The sequence below is a fragment of the Sinocyclocheilus rhinocerous genome, unplaced genomic scaffold, assembly GCF_001515625.1.
Source record: "Sinocyclocheilus rhinocerous isolate Xijiao unplaced genomic scaffold, SAMN03320098_v1.1 scaffold1285, whole genome shotgun sequence".
NCBI lineage: Eukaryota > Metazoa > Chordata > Actinopteri > Cypriniformes > Cyprinidae > Sinocyclocheilus > Sinocyclocheilus rhinocerous.
Window position 1 is genome coordinate 963,466 of NW_015645559.1, and position 24,726 is coordinate 988,191.

General features: G+C 35.5%; 3 protein-coding genes across 4 annotated transcripts in view; 1 reads left to right on the forward strand and 2 right to left on the reverse strand.

The window, feature by feature from the left end:
• Positions 1-7,146, reverse strand: part of LOC107706680 (thrombospondin-type laminin G domain and EAR repeat-containing protein) — a 15,810-nt gene extending 8,664 nt beyond the window's left edge. Inside the window, 5 exon segments of the mRNA XM_074560056.1 lie at positions 1,150-1,306; positions 1,409-1,499; positions 1,780-2,008; positions 3,818-4,036; positions 6,544-7,146. Of these exon segments, the coding sequence (XP_074416157.1) occupies positions 1,150-1,306; positions 1,409-1,499; positions 1,780-2,008; positions 3,818-4,036; positions 6,544-6,658 (811 nt within the window). The 5' untranslated portion in view covers positions 6,659-7,146.
• A 4,764-nt stretch (positions 7,147-11,910) lies between these two features.
• LOC107706614 (ubiquitin-conjugating enzyme E2 G2-like) lies at positions 11,911-18,850 on the reverse strand. The gene is made up of 6 exons (XM_016510374.1): positions 18,685-18,850; positions 18,280-18,315; positions 18,075-18,120; positions 16,071-16,186; positions 15,279-15,443; positions 11,911-12,844 (listed from the first exon to the last, which is right to left on the reverse strand). The coding sequence occupies exons 1-6, from the start codon at positions 18,725-18,727 to the stop codon at positions 12,732-12,734; spliced, it is 519 nt and encodes a 172-aa protein (XP_016365860.1). The 5' UTR covers positions 18,728-18,850; the 3' UTR covers positions 11,911-12,731.
• Positions 18,851-19,725: 875 nt separating this feature from the next.
• Positions 19,726-23,122, forward strand: cep20 (centrosomal protein 20). 2 transcript variants are annotated; one of them, XM_016510471.1, is made up of 6 exons: positions 19,726-19,813; positions 19,997-20,006; positions 20,239-20,436; positions 20,577-20,661; positions 22,575-22,711; positions 22,840-23,122. In XM_016510471.1, exons 1-5 carry the CDS (start codon positions 19,796-19,798, stop codon positions 22,702-22,704), a joined length of 441 nt encoding a protein of 146 aa, XP_016365957.1. In that variant the 5' UTR covers positions 19,726-19,795; the 3' UTR covers positions 22,705-22,711; positions 22,840-23,122. The 2 variants fall into 2 exon arrangements, with proteins under 2 accessions (XP_016365957.1, XP_016365956.1); XM_016510470.1 differs by lacking the exon at positions 19,726-19,813 and having other exon boundaries at positions 19,930-20,006; positions 22,840-23,119.
• The last annotated feature ends 1,604 nt before the right edge of the window (positions 23,123-24,726 follow it).

Here is a 24,726-nt window from a genome sequence, read left to right on the forward strand (position 1 = left end):
TTAGTCAGGGAGGTGACCAAGAACCCGATGGTCACTCTGACAGAGCTCCAGCGTTTCTCTGTGGAGAGAGGAGAACCTTCCAGAAGAACAACCATCTCTGCAGCACTCCACCAATCAGGCCTGTATGGTAGAGTGGCCAGACGGAAGCCACTCCTCAGTAAAAGGCACCTGACAGGCCACCTGGAGCTTGCCAAAAGGCACCTGAAGGACGCTCAGACTTGATGAAACAAAGATTGAGCTCTTTGGCCTGAATGGCAAGCGTCATGTCTGGGGGAAACCAGGCACCGCTCATCACCTGGCCAATACCATCCCTAGTGAAGCATTGTGGTGGCAGCATCATGCTGTGGGGATGTTTTTCAGCAGCAGGAACTGGGAGACTAGTCAGGATTGAGGGAAAGATGAATGCAGCAATGTACAGAGACATCCTTTAAGAAAACCTGCTCTGGACCTCAGACTGGGGCGAAGGTTCATCTTCCAACAGGACAATGACCCTAAGCGCACAGCCAAGATAAAAAGGAGTGGCTACGGACCACTCTGTGAATGTCCTTGAGTGGCCCAGCCAAAGCTCAGACTTGAACCCTCTTGAACATCTTTAGAGAGATCTGAAAATGGCTGTGCACCGACGCTCCCCATCCAACCTGATGGAGCTTGAGAGGTCCTGCAAAGAAGAATGGGAGAAACTGCCCAAAAATAGGTGTGCCATGCTTGTAGTATCATACTCAAAAAGACTTGAGGCTGTAATTGCTGCCAAAGGTGCTTCAACAAAGTATTGAGCAAAGGCTGTGAATACTTATGTACATGTGATTGTTTTTTTGTTTTTTTTCTAATAAATTTACAAAGATTTCAAACAAACTTCTTTCATGTTGTCATTATGGGATATTGTTTGTAGAATTGAGGAAAATAATCAATTTAATCCATTTTGTAATAAGGCTGTAACATAACAAAATGTGCAAAAAGTGAAGCGCTGTGAATACTTTCTGGATGCACTGTATGTTTAAATAGCTTATTTTCTTTTAAAGTCCCCATGGAATCAAAATTAAAGTTTTTTTTATTATTGTTGTTGTTTTTAAATATATTTATATTTGTTGTTATTTCAAGATGTTTATATTTAACCTTAACATCATTTGAATTAAAATCTTTTAGTTTTACCGTATGGAGGAAGCAGGACGTCGTTCAGTTGGGATTTCACTGGCAAGTTTGACAGGATTGTAGGGATAGAAAGCTCAACCAATGATGGTTTGAAAGAGGGACAAACACGTGGCGTTGCGTCTGATCCAGGCAAAAGGACGAGCTGCCGCAGTAAACCCTTAAGAAAGAAGACAGATCATACCAACAGGTATGTTTGTGTGTATGCTAATATATTTTAAATAATGCAAATTAAATAGCAATATCAGAATCCAACGCTTACAGAGAACAGGCCTTTCCACTTCCTTCGACTTCCAATGTGGAATCTAGAGCCATCAGTGCTGAGATCAGAGGGAAATGGCTGTTTATGGACCCTGAAACCCATCAGGGAAAGTACATAACTCACAGATCTCAACTTTGAGATTATATTATATTTATATATTATATTTTGTTTCTGAATGTATTTTTGTGGTTTGGAAAGATACTGCTTCACTATTTTTAATACTACTATGTAATAAAATGAAATTTGCATTTAATTTATCTAATTGTTCAAGAATTCAAGAGTGCAAGCGTATGTGCACATTTTGGCCAAAAAATTGTAACCAAAAAAATTAATTTAGCTCTGAGGTCATCTATAAGCCGTCACAGACTCACAGTTCCAGTGGGATGCCACAGTCCAGGGTGAGGGTGGCATGGTGACCGCTGATGGATAACACCATGCTGTGCCAGCGGTTGTCTGCCAGGCGTATTCTTTTAAAGCTGAGACGCTTCCTCCCCATTGAGCCCTGATAGATGAGATGCACTTTCTCTTTAGAGAAACGCATGCCAAGCAGGAGTTGATCAACATCCTCCTTCACCACAGCAAACAAGTACTCATTCTTCTGAAAAACAGCAAGCACAGATTGAGCTCATAGAGACAGGAAATATTCAGGTTTAGGTTTTATTTGTCTTTTATTTGGCTTATTCAAAATATCATTGATGTGATATTTTTAAATAAATAAAATGAAGTATTTAAAGAAATAGTTCTCCCAAAACGGAAAATTCTGTCATCATTTACTCCCCCTCATGCCGTTTTAAACTCGTATGACTTTCTTTCTTCTGATGAACATAAAATAATATATTTTGAAGATTGTTAACCAAAAAAATTTGGTTCCCATTGACTTTCATTATGAAATATAAAAGAAGATATTTTGAAGATCCATACGACAATTTTTGTTTTTTTCCTCACCAAAATATGTTTAAAATATATGCTAACTATATGTCGTAAACGGTGAAGCTCAATGAAATATACTTTTGAAACTGAAAATGTATTTAGTTTAAATCATCATTTACCAAAATATCTTTCATGTGACAAAAAATAAAAAAATTTTGAAATATATACACACACACACACACAAATATTTATTACACGGCTCTGTGGAATACTTGATTCTGATTGGTTAGTCGCGACATTCCGAGGTATGTTATCCCCTGTTATTACACGACTATGGAATACTTGATTCTGATTGGTCAGTCGCGACATCCCTCAATAACAACCGGTAAAAGCTGATAACACAGGCTCATCCGGGTACCTGAAGTCGGCGCTGTACTTTTGCTAGGAACAGTTTTTCTTGGTGGAAGCTTTGCGTTTGGTTAGTTAATAAGATATTAAAACTCGATTCAATATTATGTGTACAATTATTTAATTACGTCATCCTGGTATCGCAGACTCGCTCTCTCGTTTCATACAAACGCAGCTGCTGCCATTTTGCGACGATTGTTTTGTACACTGTAATGGATTAAAAGAGAACTAACAAACTGGTAAGATTTTAAAACAGTTTTGTCTTAAATCAATATATTTTATCGCCTTAATTATTTATGTGGTGAAATTGTGTAAAAAGTGGTATGACTGCACCGTATCCCTTAATGACTGTCTAGTTTGAACCTGCCACTTGCTCACAACTGTTGTCTTAACGGAAGCGTTGCGATCAAATATTTCAACTCAACATTTTGTGTCTAATTATTTACTTATGTGGCAAGTAGTATATATACATAATAAATATACACAGTACACACACATATATTACATAAACAAAAAAGTTTATTTTGGATTAATCGCGATTAATCGTTTGACAGCACTAATATATATACTTTTTTTTCTTTTTTTGCTGCATGTCCTATCTCAAAAGATAAGGGAAGATTTGAGTCCTAGTGAATTGACCACATGACTACAATGCACCAGAGTGCAACCCTGCTTGAGTTTGGAGTAAAATATCTTTTCTCAAATAAAAAATGTACAATTTACAAATTTTGAGACTTATTTAATAGTTGACCTGGACACAAGCATCTGACCCTTTGCCGATCTGTGCATTAGATGTCATTATAAGCATACCTTCATTCTGGTGTGAGACACTTTTACAGTGGCCACTATGGAGAATTCTGCAGGGAAGAGAGGGCAGTTAATGAAGAGCTGAGACGATGGAAAGGTGAGTGCCTGCGTAAGACTGAAGAACTGGACCCCACGAGCGCCTCCCTCCTGCACCATACGGACCCCAGACAGAGCCTCTCCGTTATGGGGCAGCACCCGAGACAACAGGTCCACTGGCCAAAATATCTTTCATGTGACAAAAAATACAAAAATTTTGAAATATATACACACACACACACAAATATATATATATATATATGTGTGTGTGTGTGTGTGTGTATATATTCATTCTGGTGTGAGACACTTTTACAGTGGCCACTATGGAGAATTCTGCAGGGAAGAGAGGGCAGTTAATGAAGAGCTGAGACGATGGAAAGGTGAGTGCCTGCGTAAGACTGAAGAACTGGACCCCACGAGCGCCTCCCTCCTGCACCATACGGACCCCAGACAGAGCCTCTCCGTTATGGGGCAGCACCCGAGACAACAGGTCCACTGGATGGAGATCTGGAGAGAGAGAGGAGTTGAGGAAACATGAAATTGAGGACCCCACGCCGGAAACAAGGTTTAGCATTAGCACATGGTCCAGTTAGCCCCTCCAAACAATCAGCTTTGTCAGGACATTATTTTCCTTGTGGTTGTAATTATGATTTTATTTCTCAGGTGATTGACTAAAACTTCTGTGCCTAGAATTGAGTGTCCATTAGCGAAGATGGGAGCAAGAAGTTTGCATACTTCCGAGTTTGTCTGCGCCAACTGAATAACATGCCATTCAAAATGGGAACACTAATGGATGGATTTCTCCAGGTATTGCAGACTACCTTAATTCCATTCAGTTTGACAACCAGTAAGTGTCCAAAATTATTTTGTGTTCATTTTGACCATAGAAAATAAATCTCTTTTTGAAATGGCATGAATGTGCCATCATTCTTTAAAATAAATAGCATTAGATTTTATAAATTGTTAAGTAAATGCTATTTACATTTATGTGTTTGGCAGGCGTTTTTTGCATTTATTTAGTGACTTACATTGCATTTAAGGTGCACATTTGATCACTTCTTGCTTTCCCATGACCTTGGCACTGCTATCAGTTTAAGCTACAGGAAGGCTATGAAATCCATTCATGTGGCTTATGAATCTGAATACTTTTGGTGGCCATTGTATTTTTGCATCTGCAGATGGGAATAGCTCTTGATATAGTTTATCTCCCGAAGTATGCAAATTGCCTTCCATGCAAAATATACAGAGAAAAGAGAGGGAGACGGAATATTTATCAGCTCTCCCAGGTTCACAGAATTTACAAAACCCTGAAATTTGATTTACTGTCATTATACAATGGCATGGTTTAAAAACATGTAATTGTCGGCACCGATAGCCTCGTGGGCATTGCACGGACATACTGCACTACGGGGCGTCCCGAGTTCGAATCCCACTAAAATATTCAAAGTGCAAGTATACGTTTAATGACAGCATAAGTTTCAACTGATGCTCTCGTATATGTTTTACTTTCTTAATTTCCAAACTAGAAATAAATGTGTAGGATGCTTCAAATGAGAACACACACACTGATGACAAAGAGATCTTTACATCTATAGATGTTCGGTGACAGGACTGCAATTCCCTAAACATTCTCAACATTCTTTGGTTCGTCCACATTATTGTGGTATTTACAGCTTCTATTGTAATAACAGTCCTTCAGCTGAGCTCATTGCCCTAATTATGGACCATTATATGGTTTGCTCTTGACATACAAAAGCAATATTTTAAAATACCACTTAAGGAATTTACTTTGGTAATCTTCTGGTAAACTCTTTTTCATATTAGCATTTTTCATTTTCTCATTTCTTTTGCATTGGTATCTAATGTAATTGCCTTCGTGGTATGAAAATGGGAGAATTTAAGCCCCAGGGATGTCGCCGGGTTTGGGAAGTGTTTTACATTTTTCCATTGTAGAGACCAAGCCGTGAATCAGCATGACAACATGGATACACCACCAGTCTTGTGAAGCTGCCCATCTCTCATAGTGAAAGCATTTGTGTGGCATGGATTTTACAAATTAGTAAGCATTCATTTCTTCTATTAAAGGGATAGTTCACCCAAAAAATGCATTTCTGTCATCATTCACTTACTCTCAAGTTGTTCCAGACACAAAAGATACTTTGAAGAATGTTGGTAAGTCAACAGTTTCTGTTCCCTATTGACTTCCAGTATTTTTTTCCATACTATGGAAGCCAATGGGGACCTGCAACTGTTTGGTTACTGTCATTCCTAAAAATATCTTTTATGTTCAGCTAAAGAAAGAAATTCATACAGGTTTGGATAAAACTTGAGGGTGAGTAAATGATGACAGTACTTTTATTTTTGGGTGAACTATCCCTTTAAGTGACATTGTGGTGGTCCACATGACACATGATCAATTAGAATGTGTTATAATGACGAATTCGATTTCTATTGTCTGAAAATGAAATTGTGACTGTCCTGCCATGTAATTTCCACCGTAACAAAAGTTTAAACACTGGCTACTAAGGGCACAAACATGTCAGTGAAATAAATTATTAATAATTATGTGAAGAGTGTAAAAATATCATCTAATTAGGTGTGATTAGTATAAATACAATTATGGCTCTTAAAGTTTCTCATAGATAGTTTGACATTTTAATTTACAAATATTTAAAATACAACTTCCATTGTAATTTTCACCACAGTTGTGAATGACATGAAGGTAATTAGTATCCATAGTTGAAGAACTACTTTTCTATACACACAATCCACACTCAGATTGAGGATTTACAGTTTCATTCAAGATCTTTACAATCTGGACCTGATTTAATCTGAAGGATTTTATTACTTAGGAAGTCACTTTTTCTTAGTGTCTGCTGATAGAGAGATAAACAGATTGCAGTACCAGTGCTTTAAAGATGAACAGTTTGTTGTCATACAACAAACCGAAGCTATTGCATTGAAAATACTGGTAATTAGAGAGCAAATAAGCAGGGTTATGTGTGGTATCTCACCTGTACAGGGTTTCCATGGTACTACGGTCACACTCTCCGTCAGTGGCAGAAGCAGCAGAAACAACTGCAGTGCAAGTAGCCATGATGATGGCACCAAGTTATGCTGTCCTTCCATTAGTTGTTGATGTGCCGATAAAAATGTCCTTACAAACTCTTGATTGGCCACAAAAATGTCCAAAACATGAAATTCATAAAGTTGTCTGCTGGTCAAGATGCCTTTATGTTCTGTATTCTTTGTTCCTTGGACTGTCCAGAATAGGGTCTGTCCATCATTGTTTAATTTTAATAAAAGAATCAGTTCAACGCCAATGAGCCATTAGCTACTTGAAGTGATTTCTTTAAAACAATCACAAATACATGCAAGTAGCAAGCACTGGGTACTGTTTCAATACACAATACAAACTAAACTGTTCTTCTGTATTTCTTCTCAGACAAGTCCTTCCTCATCCACTTAAATGTTAATCATTAACAAGCAGGTCAAACGAGTCTGAAAGCTGTAATCAAAGTCCTGAACATCCACAAGCCTGTGCTTTTCCTCTCTTCTTCCCCTTTGCTCAGGTGCGCAGAGGCGTCCACAAAGCAGCAGTTAATTCACCTGTCACCTGCAGGGTCAGAGGAGCATGTTAACAGATCACAACTACAACTGAGAGCTCAAGGGGCAAAAGCGGTGTATTTAGAGAGACATTCAAATGAAACCATGTCAACATGAGAGGAGGGGCTCAGAAGGAGGTACAGAGGGCTGAGAGAAAGGCAGACAGACAGAGAGAGAGAGAGAGATTTCCTGCGGTCCTAATCTCAGTATTTCATTGCTTCATAACCCTCCTCCCTCCCTCTCTCTCTCTCTTTCTGTTTTATTTTCTGCCTCTGGGTGGAGTCCCTCTCTGTGCCCTGATCTGGTTCTCAGTCTCACTTTGTTTGTTTTTTTCTTGTTGACCTTTGCTGATCTGCACTCAAAACTCTCCTTACCAACATGTAAGTGTACATCTTAAAAAATGTGTTGTTACACCGCAAACAGCTACTTTCTTAATTGTTCCAATTTTTTTGAAAGATAAATTATTTGAGATGCTTCGTTGTATATTAACATATTTATAACACATTTTGAATTAATTGGCCATAATTTGTAAGTGCAAACCGAATTACTTTGAATTCATAATATTATCTTTTCATACAATTTGCTTAAGCTCCATTACAGTTGGTTTAGGGGCTTTAGAAGTGGACTTTCATGCTTTCTTTTTTTTTCTAAGCATCATACATTTTGTACAATTTAAATGTTACATTCAATTTGAATTGCAAGCAGGGATAGCTAAAGATGACTTTTTGCGAATTACATTTAGAGTTTAAGATTTAAATTAAGATTAAAAAACTAAGAATTGTGAATTAAGATGAATGATTTCAAGGTTCAAACTGATCTCCTAACCATGTGGCAGTGGCAACAGTAACAGGAAGTCAAAATATAAAATAGTTTGGTTTTATTATCCACTGTGAAGAAATGGCAAGTCCAGATCACTTATCACAAATAATAATTTAACCACACCTCTTCTCAACAAGCTGCTTGATTTGAGGTATCATTCATGTCTGTTACACCCAGCAGCTGTTTTCGGTCTCTCGGTCTCTCCCTCTTCTGGTACTTTTTGAGACGCACAACCCACCCTCTAATGGCTAAATGATGTGGGTTTGACTAATTAGTGAGGCAGGTATTGCAGCTAGGGTTCTTCAACACAGTCTACTTATAGTTAAAAATTTGAGCAATATTAATAGTGATGCTTGGCTTAGCAATCTTTCAAATACAGCAGACCACTCAAGACAAAACAGACATGATCACTCACTACAATAGCGGGTTTGATAATAGTTTGTGAGCTAATCTAAACGACATCTGAAGCTAAAGACCAGCATGCAGTTCACCTGACCCCACTTCACCTTTGTCACTTAAAGTCTTTTTCACATCAAAGCTGGCAGAAAAGAAGGAACATTAGGGATGTTAAAAGGGGAGGAACACAGCAATTGAAATTCCTTTGTGAGCAGCACAACGGCCTTTGACAAACAGTTCACGTGTGTGATATGTAAAGCACTGTGCTGCCCGTTCATGAACTCCGGACAGAATCCTGCCTTCCTAACCTGCATATTTATAGAAGATAGGCTAATGAAATTTGAATCCCAATTGAGGAAAGTCCATAACAGACTTCCGAGACAGCCCTTTATCGCAAAACCGTGTTTCAGTGCCTATGTTTTCATATACTTCAGCTTGTGTTACTTCATAGTTTTGAAGACTTTACTATTTAGGTAGAGAAAGAAAAGAAGCAGGGCAATAACCTCCATAGACACTGAGGGGGACAAGTCTCCACCAATAATAAGATATGACCAAATTGTCCACCCCAGTTTGATATTTAGCAGTTTTAAGTTACATCTTTTTTTTTTTTTTGATGGCCAAATTGTCACCACCCAGATTGTTTCAAAGCAGCTTCACAGTAATAAACAGGAAAATGACAGAATCAATTATGCAAACTTCATCAAATATGAGACAAATTCAAACTGTGCTGCAAAGCAGCTCTTAAAAGTCAATAGCTCAAGTCAGTTCAGTTCAATATGCAAAGTTGATCAATTATGAAACAAGTTCATTTCAACGTTCCCATTGGTTACATTTGTGACCCTGGACCACAAAGCCGTATTCTTAAGTCGCTTGGGTATATTTTTAGCAATAGCCAAAAAAAACATTGTATGGGTCAAAATTATTGATTTTTCTTGTCATCAGCTAACTGCAAGGTTTGTGTTTCCATTGATGAGATTCCAGAAGAGATGGACACAGTCTTGTTCTTATTTTGATTTGTTCAGTGGAGTTACAAGTCTGTTTTGATAGGATTGCGGGCAGAGGAAATAAAATGTGAATAATAAATATAACTGTGTGTCATTTAGGATAGCAAAATATTAGCAGAATTAAGAAAATGCTTCTAATACACAATTTTGATAGAGTTGGGTCTCCACTTGATGCTTGATGTAAAATCTGGGTCTTGAAGTTAAGAACCACTGCTGTGGTATATTTTGGGATACACTTTATATATTTAGGGTAAAGTGCCCATTTACTACCAATTTTTGGACCTTTTTTGAGGGGTTGTGTTCTTTATATATTGGGGGAAGTCGTGGCCTAATGGTTAGAGAGTCGGATTCGTAACCCAAAGGTTGTGGGTTCGAGTCTCGTACCGGCAGGGATTGTAGGTGGGGGGAGTGAATGTACAGCGCTCTCTACGTCACTTTCTTTCTTTTTCTTAATTTATATAAAATATATATTTTATAAACAAAATATATACATTATAAACATGAAAAAAGCCTATATATATATATATAGGCTTTTTCACACACACACACACACACACATATATATATATATAACAAATATGATTATATATTTTTTTGAATAAATAATTCTATTCATCAATTTTTAATACATTTTATTTATTTATTGTTCATTTTCATTTTGGTCTTAGTATTTTAGGGTTGCCAAAAGTGTTAACTGGTATCATAAAAAAAGGCATTAAATTTAACAGCATGGTCATATTATTGCTATTTATTGGCATTTTCATGTTTAATCCAAGTTGTTTGTAAAAGTTTTATAGCATACATTTATCAATAACCAAAAAAAAAACAACATTAATTTGTGGTTATTTTATTTTATTTTAGTTAGTTTTGAAACCATATTTTGTTTCAGTTGTGTCCAGTTATATTTTTAGTTATTATTTTATATATAACAAAAATGATTATACTTTTTTTTAAATTTATTTATTTATAAATACTTCTATTTATACATTTTTAATACATTTTATTTATTTTTGTTCATTTTCAGCATATCATTATTTTGGTCTTAGTATTTTAGGGTTGATATAACTGATATCATAAAAAAAGGATTTAAATGTAACCGCATGGTCGTATTATTGCTATTTATTGGCATTTTCATGTTTAATCGAAGTTGTTTGTAAAAGTTTTATAGCATGCATTTATCACCAAACTAAAAAAAAATTTAATTTAATTTTAGTTTAGTTAGTTTTGAAACCATATTTTGTTTCAACTGTGTCCAGTTATATTTTTAGTTAATTTAACAATTACATTAAATTTATTAATTACATTTTCATTTGTAGTTTTCATTTTAGTTTGTGTTGTGTGAATGTTAGTGTGGGAATTCATCAGTGTAGACATGAGAGAGATCTGAAGAAAGCGAATGTGAGAGTAGGTGCGTATGTGGGAGCTGATCAGAGGCATAGCTGCTTTGACAGCAAAGTCATCATATTTGACATTCAATTACAGTAATGTGTGGGAAGTGATCGCCGTTCAGAAGTACAGCTCTCATAGCGCTGTCAATAAAGGCAACCTGCGGTCTCTATATGCAGATGGTGAAGCAGATACAGGGAAGCAGCTGTCCTATAATGAGCCGCATCAGCTGATACGCCATTAAGAATAACAAGAGTTAATCCAGCCTCTGATGCGGTCAGATTCTGCAAATCCTGATTATTGAGCTCCGCCAAATCAAACACGTTTGATATCCACCTCGAGTTCACTGGAAAATTGTTCTGTCATCACGTGCACTGACATTCGTTTGGGGTCAATACGTTTTTTTTTTCTTTTGTCCTTTTCTTTCTTTCTTTCTATTTTTTAATTAATAGTTTTATTCAGCAAGGTCACATCAGATTGATCAAACTTTTTTTTCTATTAATCAAAGAATCCTGAAAAAAAAAATCATGCTTTCCACAAAAATAGTAAGGAGCACCGTTGTTTTTAACATTGATAATAGTAAGAAATGTTTCCAGAGCACCAAATCAGCATATTTCAATGATTTCTGAAAGATCATGTGACACTGAAGACTGGAGTAATGATGCTGAAAATTCAGCTTTGCATCACAGGAATAAATTACATTTTAAAATATACTAAAATAGAAAAGTTATTTTAAATTGTAAAAATATTTCACAATGCTGTTGTTGTTTTTACTGTATTTTGAATTTAAAAAACATAGCCTTGGTTAGCATTCTTCCAAAAACAATAAAAAAAAATCTTACAAGCCTTTGAACAGTAGTGTTCTAAATAGTTTTGTGCTTTAAAAAAAAAGTTCTACATGGCAAGTCAAATGAGTTTTGTCAAAACAAACTAAGCTGAAATGAAATACATAATTTCTCCAAATTGGTAGTAAATTGGCACTTTACCCTACTACTAAATTATCTTGTAGGAATTAATCAACATTGCAATTTTTTCCCCCCACATATTTGACATTTGCCTTCTAATGCACAATTTTTTCCCCCATGTGCGCTGGAGCAACATCAAAAGTGTACAGGAAGCAATTACAGATTTGTGCACATTAATATAAAAATAACTGAAGGGGTTCATAAATCACAAACATTTATTGATTTTATTGGCTTTACAATCCTTGAGAACAGATGAAAAGCAAAAAGTCAAATACAGAATTGAAAGATTTTTTTAATGAAAGTAGTGACGGTGTAAATCCAACAATTATTTTGGTCTGTCTTTCTGCCGAAGGCTGGATGATTCCAGCTTGTTACTACTGAATCTAAAAACCTCCATAAAAGTAAAAAGCCACAGTGAAAACCACTTATCTATCTGTGCATTACCAAATTTCAAAACATTTTCATATTAAATGTAATCAAATGTATTTAATTAGAACATTTATTAAATTTGCATCCATAGACATGATCTTTTTCCTTATTTCTAAAAGATCATTAATAGAATCTGTAAGTGGATGTGATAGTCTCAGTCACTGCCTCACGATGCATTTTATTAGAATGAGGCATTAAAGCATGCATCAGCATACTGTCAGCAAACCGAAGCTGCATTCCGTTGCTTAACTATGGACAGGTAACAGGCATGACAGACAAACCGGCAGCCCAAAATGGCTGTGAATAATTGGTTTGTGTACTTATTCAGTGAATGATGCTTGGCTCTCTTTTAGAACACTGTCCGGTGAATGTATGTCGCTTTACCTTCTTCATCAAAAGCCATTTGTCCAACGCATCCACCCAATCACAGGAGAGGGGAGGACTGGGAAGAGAGAATGAAAGCCTGGATGAGAATAAAGTGCTCACACTGGTGGAGGTAGGGGGTAGTACACTACACTCAGCACAGACACTCTTCTCTTCTGTGGGGAGTTTGATCCTTGTAAATGTCAATCCTCACTGTCCTGGAGTGTGAGTGTGTCAGAGGACCAGAGATTTGCGCACGATCTGCTTAGCTAGTCGGTTGAACTGCTCTCTGTCCTCACGCCACATCTTTGAGGCGTCCACGTTTGCTCCGCTCTCATCGTTGGGCTCTGTTGGGAGTAGATGATATTTACAATTATTTAAGGACAGGCATGGATAGGATGTAAATTATATAAGGTATAATTTGGTGGGCAGTATACCGGTTCATACCGAATACCGGTGTTTATTTTTGTTATGATATGAATTTTTTTAAATACCGCAATACCGGTGTATGTCGCTTAAACAATGTTCGGAACGCGACACTGTTTGAAAGGGGTCCCTTGTCACTGTTGCACTGTGGTGAGGGAACAGCTGTATGTGTTACTAAGCGTGAAAGTTCCGAAACTGAAGCTGTAGAACGTGATGACACAGAAGAACTCATCCACAATATCCACATTGACCGCCACAAATATCCACCGCCCCCTGCCATCAGCTCCCGCGTCTCACACACACGAGCGCGACTTTAGCACTAGATTTAGCAACTTTCAGACCCTTTTAACGGCTTTTTTCCATAGAATATTCATACTGACAAACCTAGCAACTTTTTTGGAGAAACCTTAGCTATGGTTCAGTTGGACCGTGATATAAATTTTTGGTCATACCGCCCAACACTATTAAAACATTTAAAATCTAGTATTTACTACCAACACTAGTTCTCAAACATTTCTCACTAAGCACGTTTCCATTACCCTTCAAATTGCGCAAACTGAAATTGCGAATTGAAAATACACCTAATGGAATCGCAGCAAAAACATCCATATATTACAAAAAAGCTTTTACGCTCACATGAGGTGGTTTTTCAGGCAATTCGAAAAAGGAATATATCGCAAAACTGCAACGGAAACCGTATTTTTTTCACATTGATCGCGGCCACTCTAGTGCTTGTGTTTATACCGGCTCTCCGTGCTGCTTTGCTAAAAATACACATCTACGTATTCATCAATTAAAAATAATGGCTAGTGCAGTGGCTGCGGTATACATAAACCTAGCAACATCGGTTGTCATGATTTATTGCAAGAGGAAAAAAATTACGTTTCAGTCGCATAATATCGGTTAACGGAAACGTCGTCATTTCGCAATAGTTTTTTATCGACATAAATATCGCAAAAATGTTTGTGCAAATCTGTAATGGAAAGGCACCTACTACTGTCACCGTGGTCAGACTCTATACTATTTTTGTTAAAAAGCAAAACTAGATTTTAGGCCGAATGTGGAACAACAAGAGGATGAGTAAATGAAGTCAATGTCATGGTGATAAAGGGAATCAGTCATGACTGTCTTTACTTTTCTTGAAGTTTGGGTATAGGTAAGATTTTTATTTTTTATTTATTTGATCAGAAAAATTGTGAAATATTATTACAATTTAAAATGCCTGTTATTTTTTTTTTATATGTTTTAAAATGTCATTTATTCCTGTGATGCCAAATCTGAATTTTCAGCATCATCGCACCAGTCTTTAATCACATGATCCTTTGGAAATCATTGTAATATGCTGATTTTGCTGCTCAAGAAACACTTCTTGTTATTATCAATGTTGACAAAAACATGTGTATGGAACTATTTTTTAAATGATTCTTTATTGAACAGAAAGTTCAAAGTAGAGATCGACAGATATATCGATTTACCGATATTTTCCCCGATATTTAAGCATTTTACCATAATCGGATATCGGTTTTGTAATATCGGATTCACCAATAAACGCTGCCATCTTGTGGGCGTTTTGAGAATTGCGCGCAGGATCACCATTGCAGCGCGTCTGAGGGGAGACGAGACAACAACAACGGCGTGCAGGCACTTGATATAGTTGCTATAGTTAGTAAACTTTATTCGTTGATGCTTTTTATAAATAAAATGTTTTTTATTGTTGTAATATAAAGATTAAATTTAACATGAAAGACTGCTAATTTTCAACACTTAAAAAAAAAAAGATGACTGAAAAGAGGAAAAACCAAAGTGAAGTATGTTCTTAGTTCACTCAGTCATTTATTTACTTTATTTATTTTTATTTTAACAGTAAATAAATATCGGTTCTGCATATCGGTTATCGGGCACATAAACATGCAAATAATTGGTATCGGTATCGGTTATAAAATATCAATATCGGTCGATCACTAGTTCAAAGACAGCATATATTTAAAAATGTACAAGTATTTACTTGAATGCATCCTTGCTAAATACAAGTATTAATTTTTTTTTTTTAAAATCTTACCGACCACAAACTCTGAAAACAGAAATAGATAGTCTGACTGCATTTTTCCCATTCCAGAGAGAAAATCAGTATTAAACAAGGTCCCACTTTATATTAAGTGGCCTTAACTACTATGCATTTACATTTAAATTAATCATTTGGTACAATGCACTTATTGTGTACATTTAAACAATAACAAAATCCAAACATCGTAAAATAATATTAAGGCTTCTTGATTTCAGAAACCACTTCTAGGCAAGTATGATCAATACAGCACATATTGTGATCGTTCACTGACGGAGTAAACGTTGACTGACCAGCGAGCATGCTGACCACAGACAGCAGGATCTTCTCCACGCTCTGCACGGGACTCCATCTCTCAGCACTGCTCTCATAGCCCATGGGGTCGTCACCAGGAGCGTGCAGGATTGAGATACACACACGGCCATCTGGGTAGACTGCAGAAAACACACCAAACTCACCTTAAGCAATGTTTATAAAGTTCTGCAATATTTCTGTTCATTTCTGTTTTCCTTTGTCATTTATCCTCTAGACATCTTTACAGTCTTCATTGCCGGTTGACTGAATACATTTGAATAAACTTTCAATTTGATTATATCAGCATTTTGTACACGACTCTTTTATGTCGAGGTTGGGAATGAACAGGCTGGTTCAGTTCACTGCATTTAACTACTCTCCCAATTAGCTAAAAAGGCCAAAATTGGATTAAAAACAGTTGAATCAGCAATAACAAACAGATGTTAGGATCCTTAAAGGATCAAAAGAACATACTGATTAATCTGCTAAATCAATTAATCAATTAAAGAGTTAGTTCCATGAGCACTGACCCGTGATTGGTTTCCCTTCTAAAGACGCACAAAGCAATCAAGTAATACTTTGGAAGAGTGAGTGTAAGGGACACAAGTTTATTAACCCTGGACCAGGGCTGAATGAATCCACCCCCACACGGTATCACGGCTGATGTTATCTCCTCATTCTCTCCACAGCCGAGGACAGTGATCAGAATCTGAGCCGTCCAGCTCTGATAACCGCCTCCAGAGCCCCGGCACCATCAGAGGACTGTAGGCTGGGCTGCTGCTATCTGTGGCCTGCAGGAAGACCTTTATCTGGGCCCACTTCCCTGAACGCTGTGTCCACACATCCATCAGCGGGACCAGAGGAAATGCCCCGGCCATAAAGACACTTTAGGACTCCGATTCTTAGTCTACGCATAGTCTTATGTCGAAGGACTATAAATGCATTAGAAAAGTGTTCCTGCTCCTGGAGGCTCTTCTAACACTGCAAATCATAAAGCGGATTGTTTTGCCTACACAGTGATTGTTAAATAGCCAATATATGCACAGGAAAGCTAATACAATATATTACATGAGAGATCTGTGATTGCATGTTTGTGCCCTACAACTAAAATAAAAAAATCATCAGTAATATTGTGATATAATATTAAAATTTAAATGTTTTATATTTTCATATATTTTAATGTGTAATTTATTCCTGTGACACAAAGCTGGATTTTCAGCATTGTTACTCAAGTCTTCAGTGTCACATGATCCTTCAGAAATCATTCTAATATGCTGATTTGGTGATCAGGAAACATTTGTTATTATTAATGTTGAAACCACTGTTTTTAGTATTCGTTGATGAATAGAATGCTGAAATGTATTATTATTTTTTTTATATTATGTTAAATATTATTTATTATTATGTATTTATTATACAGCATTTATTTTAAATAAATCTTTGTAAAAAATGTAAAAGTCTTCACTTTCACTTTTAATCAATTTAATAATAATAATAATAATTTTTATTTATATAGCGCCTTTCCAAAATATAAAGAGAAAATGCAAGAAACTCTGAAACCACTCAAGTGCTATTACTTGCCTAAATAACAGGACAGTTTCCCCTGGCAGACAACAAAATAAGAAAATCTCACTAAATATCACAAAAACCTTGAGTGGGCTCTTTACATACGGGACAGTACATAACCTAGAACACCCTAGCAACCCCACAGCATCCCGTCAGCATTTGGGACTACTCATATTTTACTCAGAAATAGTTCAAATGTATTTTATAGTATCATTTTTATTTTTAGTATGTTATTTAGTATAACATGTTATTATCTGTGTCCATTTTAGTATATTATTTTGTATTTCTTTAACATGTTATTATCTGTGTCCAATCTGTACACAGATAAACTAAACTGAATAATAATAATAATAATAATAAAGGTTTTATTATTACCCTCTCTGCTGGGTCACACCAGACATGGCAGAGAAAAGCTGCTTGAACTGAATAATTTTAACATCAAGAAACACATTTTCTCTCCCACATTGAGCTCTATTTTATGGAAGCTTGTTTCCGCCACATAAAAAAAATATATAATAATAATAATAAGTTGCAATTACCTTATTTAGACACTTTATATCCCTCACTGACTTTTTTGTTGCAATTCTGACTTTATATATCATAATTCTGAGAACTGAAATATAAACTCAAAATAACTCTGAATGAAGTCAAAATCATGGGATTTTTTATTTTTTATTCCTTAGCGGATTCAAAAAAAAAAAAAAAAAAAAAAAAGGGAGAGGAAAACAAACTCAGAATTTTGAGGAAAAAGTCAGAATTGTGAGACACAACCTCAGAACTGAAGATATAAATTCAAAATTGTGAGACACAAAAAGTCACAATTACCTAAAAAAGTCAGAATTGTGAGACATAAATTCAGAATCGTCAGATATAAACGTGCAATTCTGAGGAAAAATCTGAACTGTGATTTTTTTTTTTTATCTGCGGCTGAAACAAATCAAAAATAAATTAATTAATAAATACATTAAAATAAATAAATAAAACAAAAAACATAATTGTGCAATGAAAACTGAATTCACAGGAAAAAAAAGTTCGAATTGTGAGATGTAAACTCAGAATTCAGACTTTTTGCAAGAAAAAAATCTCAATTGTGAGATAAAAAGTCACATGTACCTTATTTATTTATTCATTCATTCATTTATTAAATCTTGTGGCGGAAATCGGAATCAATCAAAGAAGAGAAAAAACACTAAACAAAATCTTCTTTACAGTCTATGGATAATACTTACATAATCAGAGCCTCCCATTCAAAGAAATTTTCTTCATTTACAGGCCCTATAGGGAAGAAACGAGTCTCATTAATTCATTATCTTATTATAAAAATAAATCTGTTAATCTATTATACAGATAAAAATGATTTAAGTACAAATTTGATTAAGAATCTACTCTAAAAGCAGGACAATGGAGCAGTTCAGTAACTGCCCTAATTCTTACCAGCTACAATCCCCTCTGGAGGGTTGAGGGTTAGTTCTGGAAAGAAAGAAATGCGTTGAGCTAACTGTATCCATATAATTATGTTCAACAGGAAATATATATAAGAAAAGACAAGCATCACACACTTTCCTGCAGTGGCAGCACTAGAGTACAGTACGCGAGTAACGTAAAAAATGAAGTATGAACGTGAATTAGGAGTTACACGGTCAGTTTCAGTGTGTTTGAGGTTACTTAAGGAGGTTACTGTTCATTTATTAACTGGACCCATTTTAATGATGCATGCTGTCAGCATATGTTGGTGAAGTTCTGGAAGTATCTACAGCTGCCAAACTGTTGCTACCAAAACTCCACCCTTCACAAGCACCAGCACTGCGCTACATTAGTGTTATCAATGACATGACTTACGTTTGTATTCAGCCATGAGTCTTTTTAAAGCTGTTCCAGCCATTTTACAGCCTGGGCTGGTCTAGAAAGAAGTTGTTTTGGCACGAAGGGTGACGACAACTGACACGATGAGAAATCTTGTTCTTCCGGGACAAAAGCGAGCAAAGAATTTCGCGTGCAGGAGATTTCCCACTCGACGTTTACTTCCGCAATCCGCATGACGTCACGTGGCCCTTTGTTTTTCCCTCCGTTTTTTCCTTTTCACTCAAACTGATATTTCAATACTTAAAGCAGCTGAAAAAGGGAACGCCCTAAAACTCTCTAAATTACTTGTGCAATATATATTTAATAAATATACGTTAACTGTATTAAATATTTATAATTTGTAATAATTTAGTAATTTTGTATTCATTTTTAAAATATGTATTTATTTATTTACTTCTGTTTCCCTTTTCTCTCATTATGTATGCTGTTTGAATGTGTGTTTTTGTGTGTATTGATTAAATATATTTATTAAATATTAATAAAGAGTTTATTTAATATTCAACATTTGTACTTACTGTATTTAGTAGCTCATTAATTCTTATTATTTTTAAAATATGTATATATTTATTTAACTTTTCTCTCTTTATGTTATGTAGGTTTAACAGTTATAATGCCTGTTTATTATTTAAAGGAGTTTAATATATTTTTTTAATTCAACATTATTATTGTTCAGTTTATTTCGCTTTAAAAAATAAATTATTATTATTTTAGTTCATTCTATAAAGCAGCTGAAAAAGGGATGCCCTAATACGCTCTAAATTATTTGCACAATATATATTGAATAAATATATGTTAACTGTATTTCATATTTATCATTTGTAATAATTTAATAATTTTGTATTCCTTTTTAAAATATTTATTTATTTATTTCTATTTCTCTCTTTGTGTATGCTGCTTGAATTGAATCTTTATGTATGCTATTTGAAAGCGTTTAATACATTATTTTTGTAATGTTAAATAAAAATAAATAAACGTGCACTTGCACTTGGTTTCGTACTAGAGTGGAACGGCTTTAGCTCAACTATATACGCAGAAAGAGCCACAGTGACCTCTAGCGGAAGCGTCTGAGAAGTGCGATTCTGTTTCAATGGCAACCATCACGGGGGTTTTTTAAGTTCAACATTATTTTTGTAATGTTAAATAAAAACAAATAAACGTGCACTTGCACTTGGTTTCGTACTAGAGTGGAAAGGCTTTAGCTCAACTATATACGCAGAAAGAGCCACAGTGACCTCTAGCGGAAGCGTCTGAGAAGTGCGATTCTGCTTCAATGGCAACCATCACGGAGTTGAAAAGCGGTGAGCTAATACTCATAAACTGTCATAATGCATCATATCGTTGTGCCAACGTTATGATTAATTTGCGTGTTTGTTTAATAACAAATCTTCAGTCATAAGGTTTGTTATTAATGTTTTTAGATGTTTAAACGTAACGTTAACCCTCAAATCTCTCCACAGTTGTGTAGGCTATAGCTGTGCAAGTTAGCTCGACTCACTTTCTGTCTCTGGCTTTTAAATGCATGATCTGTAGCTTTGCGAGAGACGCTGGAGGCCCGTGGGGTCCTGGGGCAGCTGAAGGCGAGGATCCGGGCGGAGGTGTTCAGCGCGCTGGACGATGAGAGCACTCCGCGGCCGCCGCTGTCCCACGAGAACCTGCTGATCAATGAACTGATCCGAGAATACCTGCAGTTCAACAAGTATCAATACACCGCGTCGGTGCTGACCGCAGGTGAGCAGATGAGCCCTGCAGGAGGACCATACGCACGGTCACTCAGTCTTAGCTCTCGATTACACCTCACAAACTGAAACACATTCTAAAAACAAACTTTTGAAGGTTAAATTGTTTTTAAAAAAAACAATGTATCTCAGAATCAGGTCAGCCTGAAGTTCCCCTAGATCGGGAGTTCGTGGCCAGTGAGCTCAATGTCACAGAAGATTCAAGTGCCAAAGCAGTGTAAGTATGATTTGTAAGTAAAACTTTTATAGAGCACCTTTTAAAAAAGTGTTTACAAAGTTCATAATAGAAGACACTGAACATGTATGTACAAGGCACAACGATAAATATGGTCCAGGATCACTGTGAGGGAACTAACACTTAACCTAATATACTATATCAAATATACTAACAATTATATTATATTGTATTGTATTATATGTGACCCTGGACCACAAAACCAGTCATAAGGGTCAGTTTTTTTAAAATTGAGATTTATACATCATCTGAAAGCTGAATAAATAAGCTTTCCATTGATGGATGGTATTGTTAGGATAGGACAATGTTGGGCTGAGATACAACTATTTGAAAATCTGGAATCTGAGGGTGCAAAAAAAAATCAAAATATTGAGAAAATCGTCTTTAAAGTTGTCCAAAGGAAGTTCTTAGCAATGCATATTACTAATCAAAAATTAAGTTTTCTAGAATTACGGTAGGAAATTTACAAAATATCTTCATGGAACATGATCTTTACTTAATATCCTAATGATTTTTGGCATAAAAGAAAAATCGATCATTTTGACCCATACCATGTATTGTTGGCTATTGCTACAAATATACCCCAGTGACTTAAGACTGGTTTTGTGGTCCAGGGTCACATATTATTATTCACATATATTATTATTATTATTCACATATTATATTATATTATGAATATAATATGTGTAATTCAAATAATACATGCATAACATTTTAAATGTAAATATTACATGATTTCATATTTAACAATGATTACTATCATTTTTCAATATGATAGATTTTTCAAGTGTTGTATAGCTGTAAAAGAGTAATGTTATAAATGTAACAGTATAAACTATTTGTTGTTATTTTAATATTTGTATTATTTTATTTTATTTTTCATGTAAATTTTATTTTATTTTGAAAAATCCTGCAAAAAAAAAAAAGTATATAATATTTGGTGGTGGGCCCAGTAAAAATGTTGGCAAGTCAAATGAATTAGAAGGATTTAAAAATTGTTCAGCTGTGACGTAAACAAACAAACAAACAAACACATGCATAGGGAAGAAAATACAAGAAAAAAGAAAAAAATAGAAATTAAAAATGAATAAGAAAATAAAATGCATAAAAAGTAACTGGAAAGAAGAAAATTCAATTACGGAAAAGCACTACTAAACAAGAGTGCTATTAGTGTGATACTTTCTCAGAGTGTTAATTTGAGTCAACTGCTCGTAGGCTGTCTGGCTGAGAGATATACAGCTTGAGTCCATAAGTGATTTAGAGCTGACTTGTTACTTTCAGCCTCATTTTAACTTCAACCAGCAAGGAATGTTGATGCAATACCATAAAGACATTAAAAATGTAATAAGAGGGTCTTAAATCCATTCTGTGAGACACAAGTAGACAGTGAACTGATTTATGTGCTGAATGTGAATCCTTGGTCTAGTACAAAGAAGCATTCTTTCTGCTGCATTCGTAACTCATTGTAAGTGTTAGATAGAGCTCTTTGGTCAGTCGGCCAAAACACTACTCCAATAGTCGAGTCTACATGTAACTACTACATGAATGAGTTTCTTGCTCATTGCATTATCTATTCTAAACCTCAAGTCGGCCAAAACACTACTCCAATAGTCGAGTCTAGATGTAACTATACTACATGAATGAGTTTCTTGCTCATTGCATTATCTATTCTAAACCTCTGTTCATTGCATATTAAAAGAACAGTTCAACCAAAAACGAAAAAAAACAACAATCTGTCATCGTTTACTCAGCTTTGACCATTTTTTAATTGTCAAACATAAAAAGAGATATTTGGAAGAATGTCCAAGAAGCTCTTTTGACCAGGGGCTTTCAAGCTTTATTTTTGGTTAACCATTCCTTTATGCTTTTTGTATTGCTCTGTCTTGCTGTTTTAGGCCATTGTTGTATGGATTGCTCCATCATTTCCTTAGCAGTAAGGAAGAGCACAAAGGAAAACTCTTCCTAAGAGGCTCAGCAACAGTGCCTTCACAAGAACCTCGTGGCCATCGTAATGCAGAGTCATAAAACTGAGGTAAGAGAGGGCTTGAGTTTGACTTTGTTTTCACATATTGATTTAATGTGAAGATTAACAAGTGTAATTTTTAGTTTCATAAGCCTGAGAAACGTTGCATCCCATTCAGTTGTTTCTGTTGTTTCCAGCTCCGCAGTCATCAGGAACCAACACACAAGAGGAAGTCATATGATCACAATTAAAACTATTTGCCATTAAAGAGGCCAAAATATTCTGTCCAGCTTACTCCGGTTGTAGATGTTGAATGTATTATATTTTTTGACTTTTTAATGTTGGTTTTTGTACTTTTAGTAATAGTTTTATGAATAAAACCATTGTGATTGTTCAGTTTAGCTTCTCAGCTGTACAAACAATGCAGCATTTTGCAATATATTCGTATTCCTCATATATTAAATTTTATTTGACATCCAGTTAACTGATTTTGAATCTGTTTGTATCATCTTTTAAAAGCTGTTACACGCAATATTACATTTACTTTTGCTGTAAAATAACAGCAGCCTTGTTTTTTTGTACACCTATTTTTTTTATTGTTTTTGTTCTATTTTTAACTAATGTCGACAATGATGAAGCATGTAAATTGTGGTAATTTATGCAGTCTGAATTGAAAACGTTAAAGGAACACTCCACTATTTTTGAAAATAGGCTCATTTTCCAACTCCCCTAGAGTTAAACAGTTGAGTTTTACCGTTTTCGAATCCATTCAGCCGATCTCCGGGTCTGGCGGTAGCACTTTTAGCTGTAGCTTAGCATAGATCATTGAATCTGATTAGACCGTTAGCATCTCGCTCAAAAATGACCAAAGAGTTTCTATATTTTTCCTATTTAAAACTTGACTCTTCTGTAGTTACATCGTGTACTAAGACCGACGGAAAATGAAAAGTTGCGATTTTCTAGGCCGATATGGCTAGGAACTATACTCTCATTCCGGCGTAATAATCAAGGAACTTTGCTGCCGTACCATGGGTGCAGCAGGCGCAATGATATTACGCAGCGCCTGAAAATAGTCCCCAGCTAGGTAACTTCTAAACTAAGCCTATTTTCATGTTCCTTTAAGCATATCTTAAGATAAGTGCTTTGATTGTTCATTTTAAATGGCAAAATTTCCAAAACAAGCCTGGATTGTTGGCTAGCTTCTAAAATGAGTCTTTCTGGTCCTTGAACTTTGAATTTGGAACCTTCTTTCTTTTGATTGGTTTTCATCCTTCACTTTCTTATCATCTTGCCAAAGCCAGCCTGTCTAGAAATGACATTTGAACTACTGTTTCTTACTTAAGCTGTTCTCACTTCAAACCTCGAACTGTCTAATGAATTCATACTTCATACAGAAGAATAAGACATGTTATAATCATTCTTTCTTTAATTTCTTAAGTGCTTCTCATTGAGAATCTCAGTTGTGTCATTATATGTTTGGTCTTCTTTCACCTTAAAGCTCACAAACGCTGTAAACATCATTCATTGCCAAGTTCTTCAAATCTCCTAATTTTCCTTAAAAGGTAAGTCACTTCATACTCGCTCAATACTTCATTTGATTTGTTTAGCTTTTCGCACTCAATATGATCACAGATCAAGGGTAATAAAGCAGTTTGTTGAAAGGTTGATGTTGAAGTTTTCCCAGAGCATTGTCGGGGAATATTTTCTTTTAGTAAAAGGTTATCATCAACAGATAGAACATGTGAAACAATTTGAATAAATATGAGCAGACAAATATTTGCTTGCTCTCCTGCTGCTAAGCTGGAACCACGTTCCACCGAGGACAAATATATCCAAACACATACGTGACCCTGGACCACAAAACCAGTCTTAAGTCGCTGGGGTATATTTGTAGCAATAGCCAAAAATACATCGTATGGGTCAAAATTACTGATTTTTCTTTTATGCCAAAAATCATTGGGACATTAAGTAAATATCATGTTCCATAAAGATATTTTGTAAATGTCCTACTGTAAATATATCAAAACATAATTTTTGATTAGTAATATGCATTGCCAAGAACTTCATTTGGACAACTTTAAAGG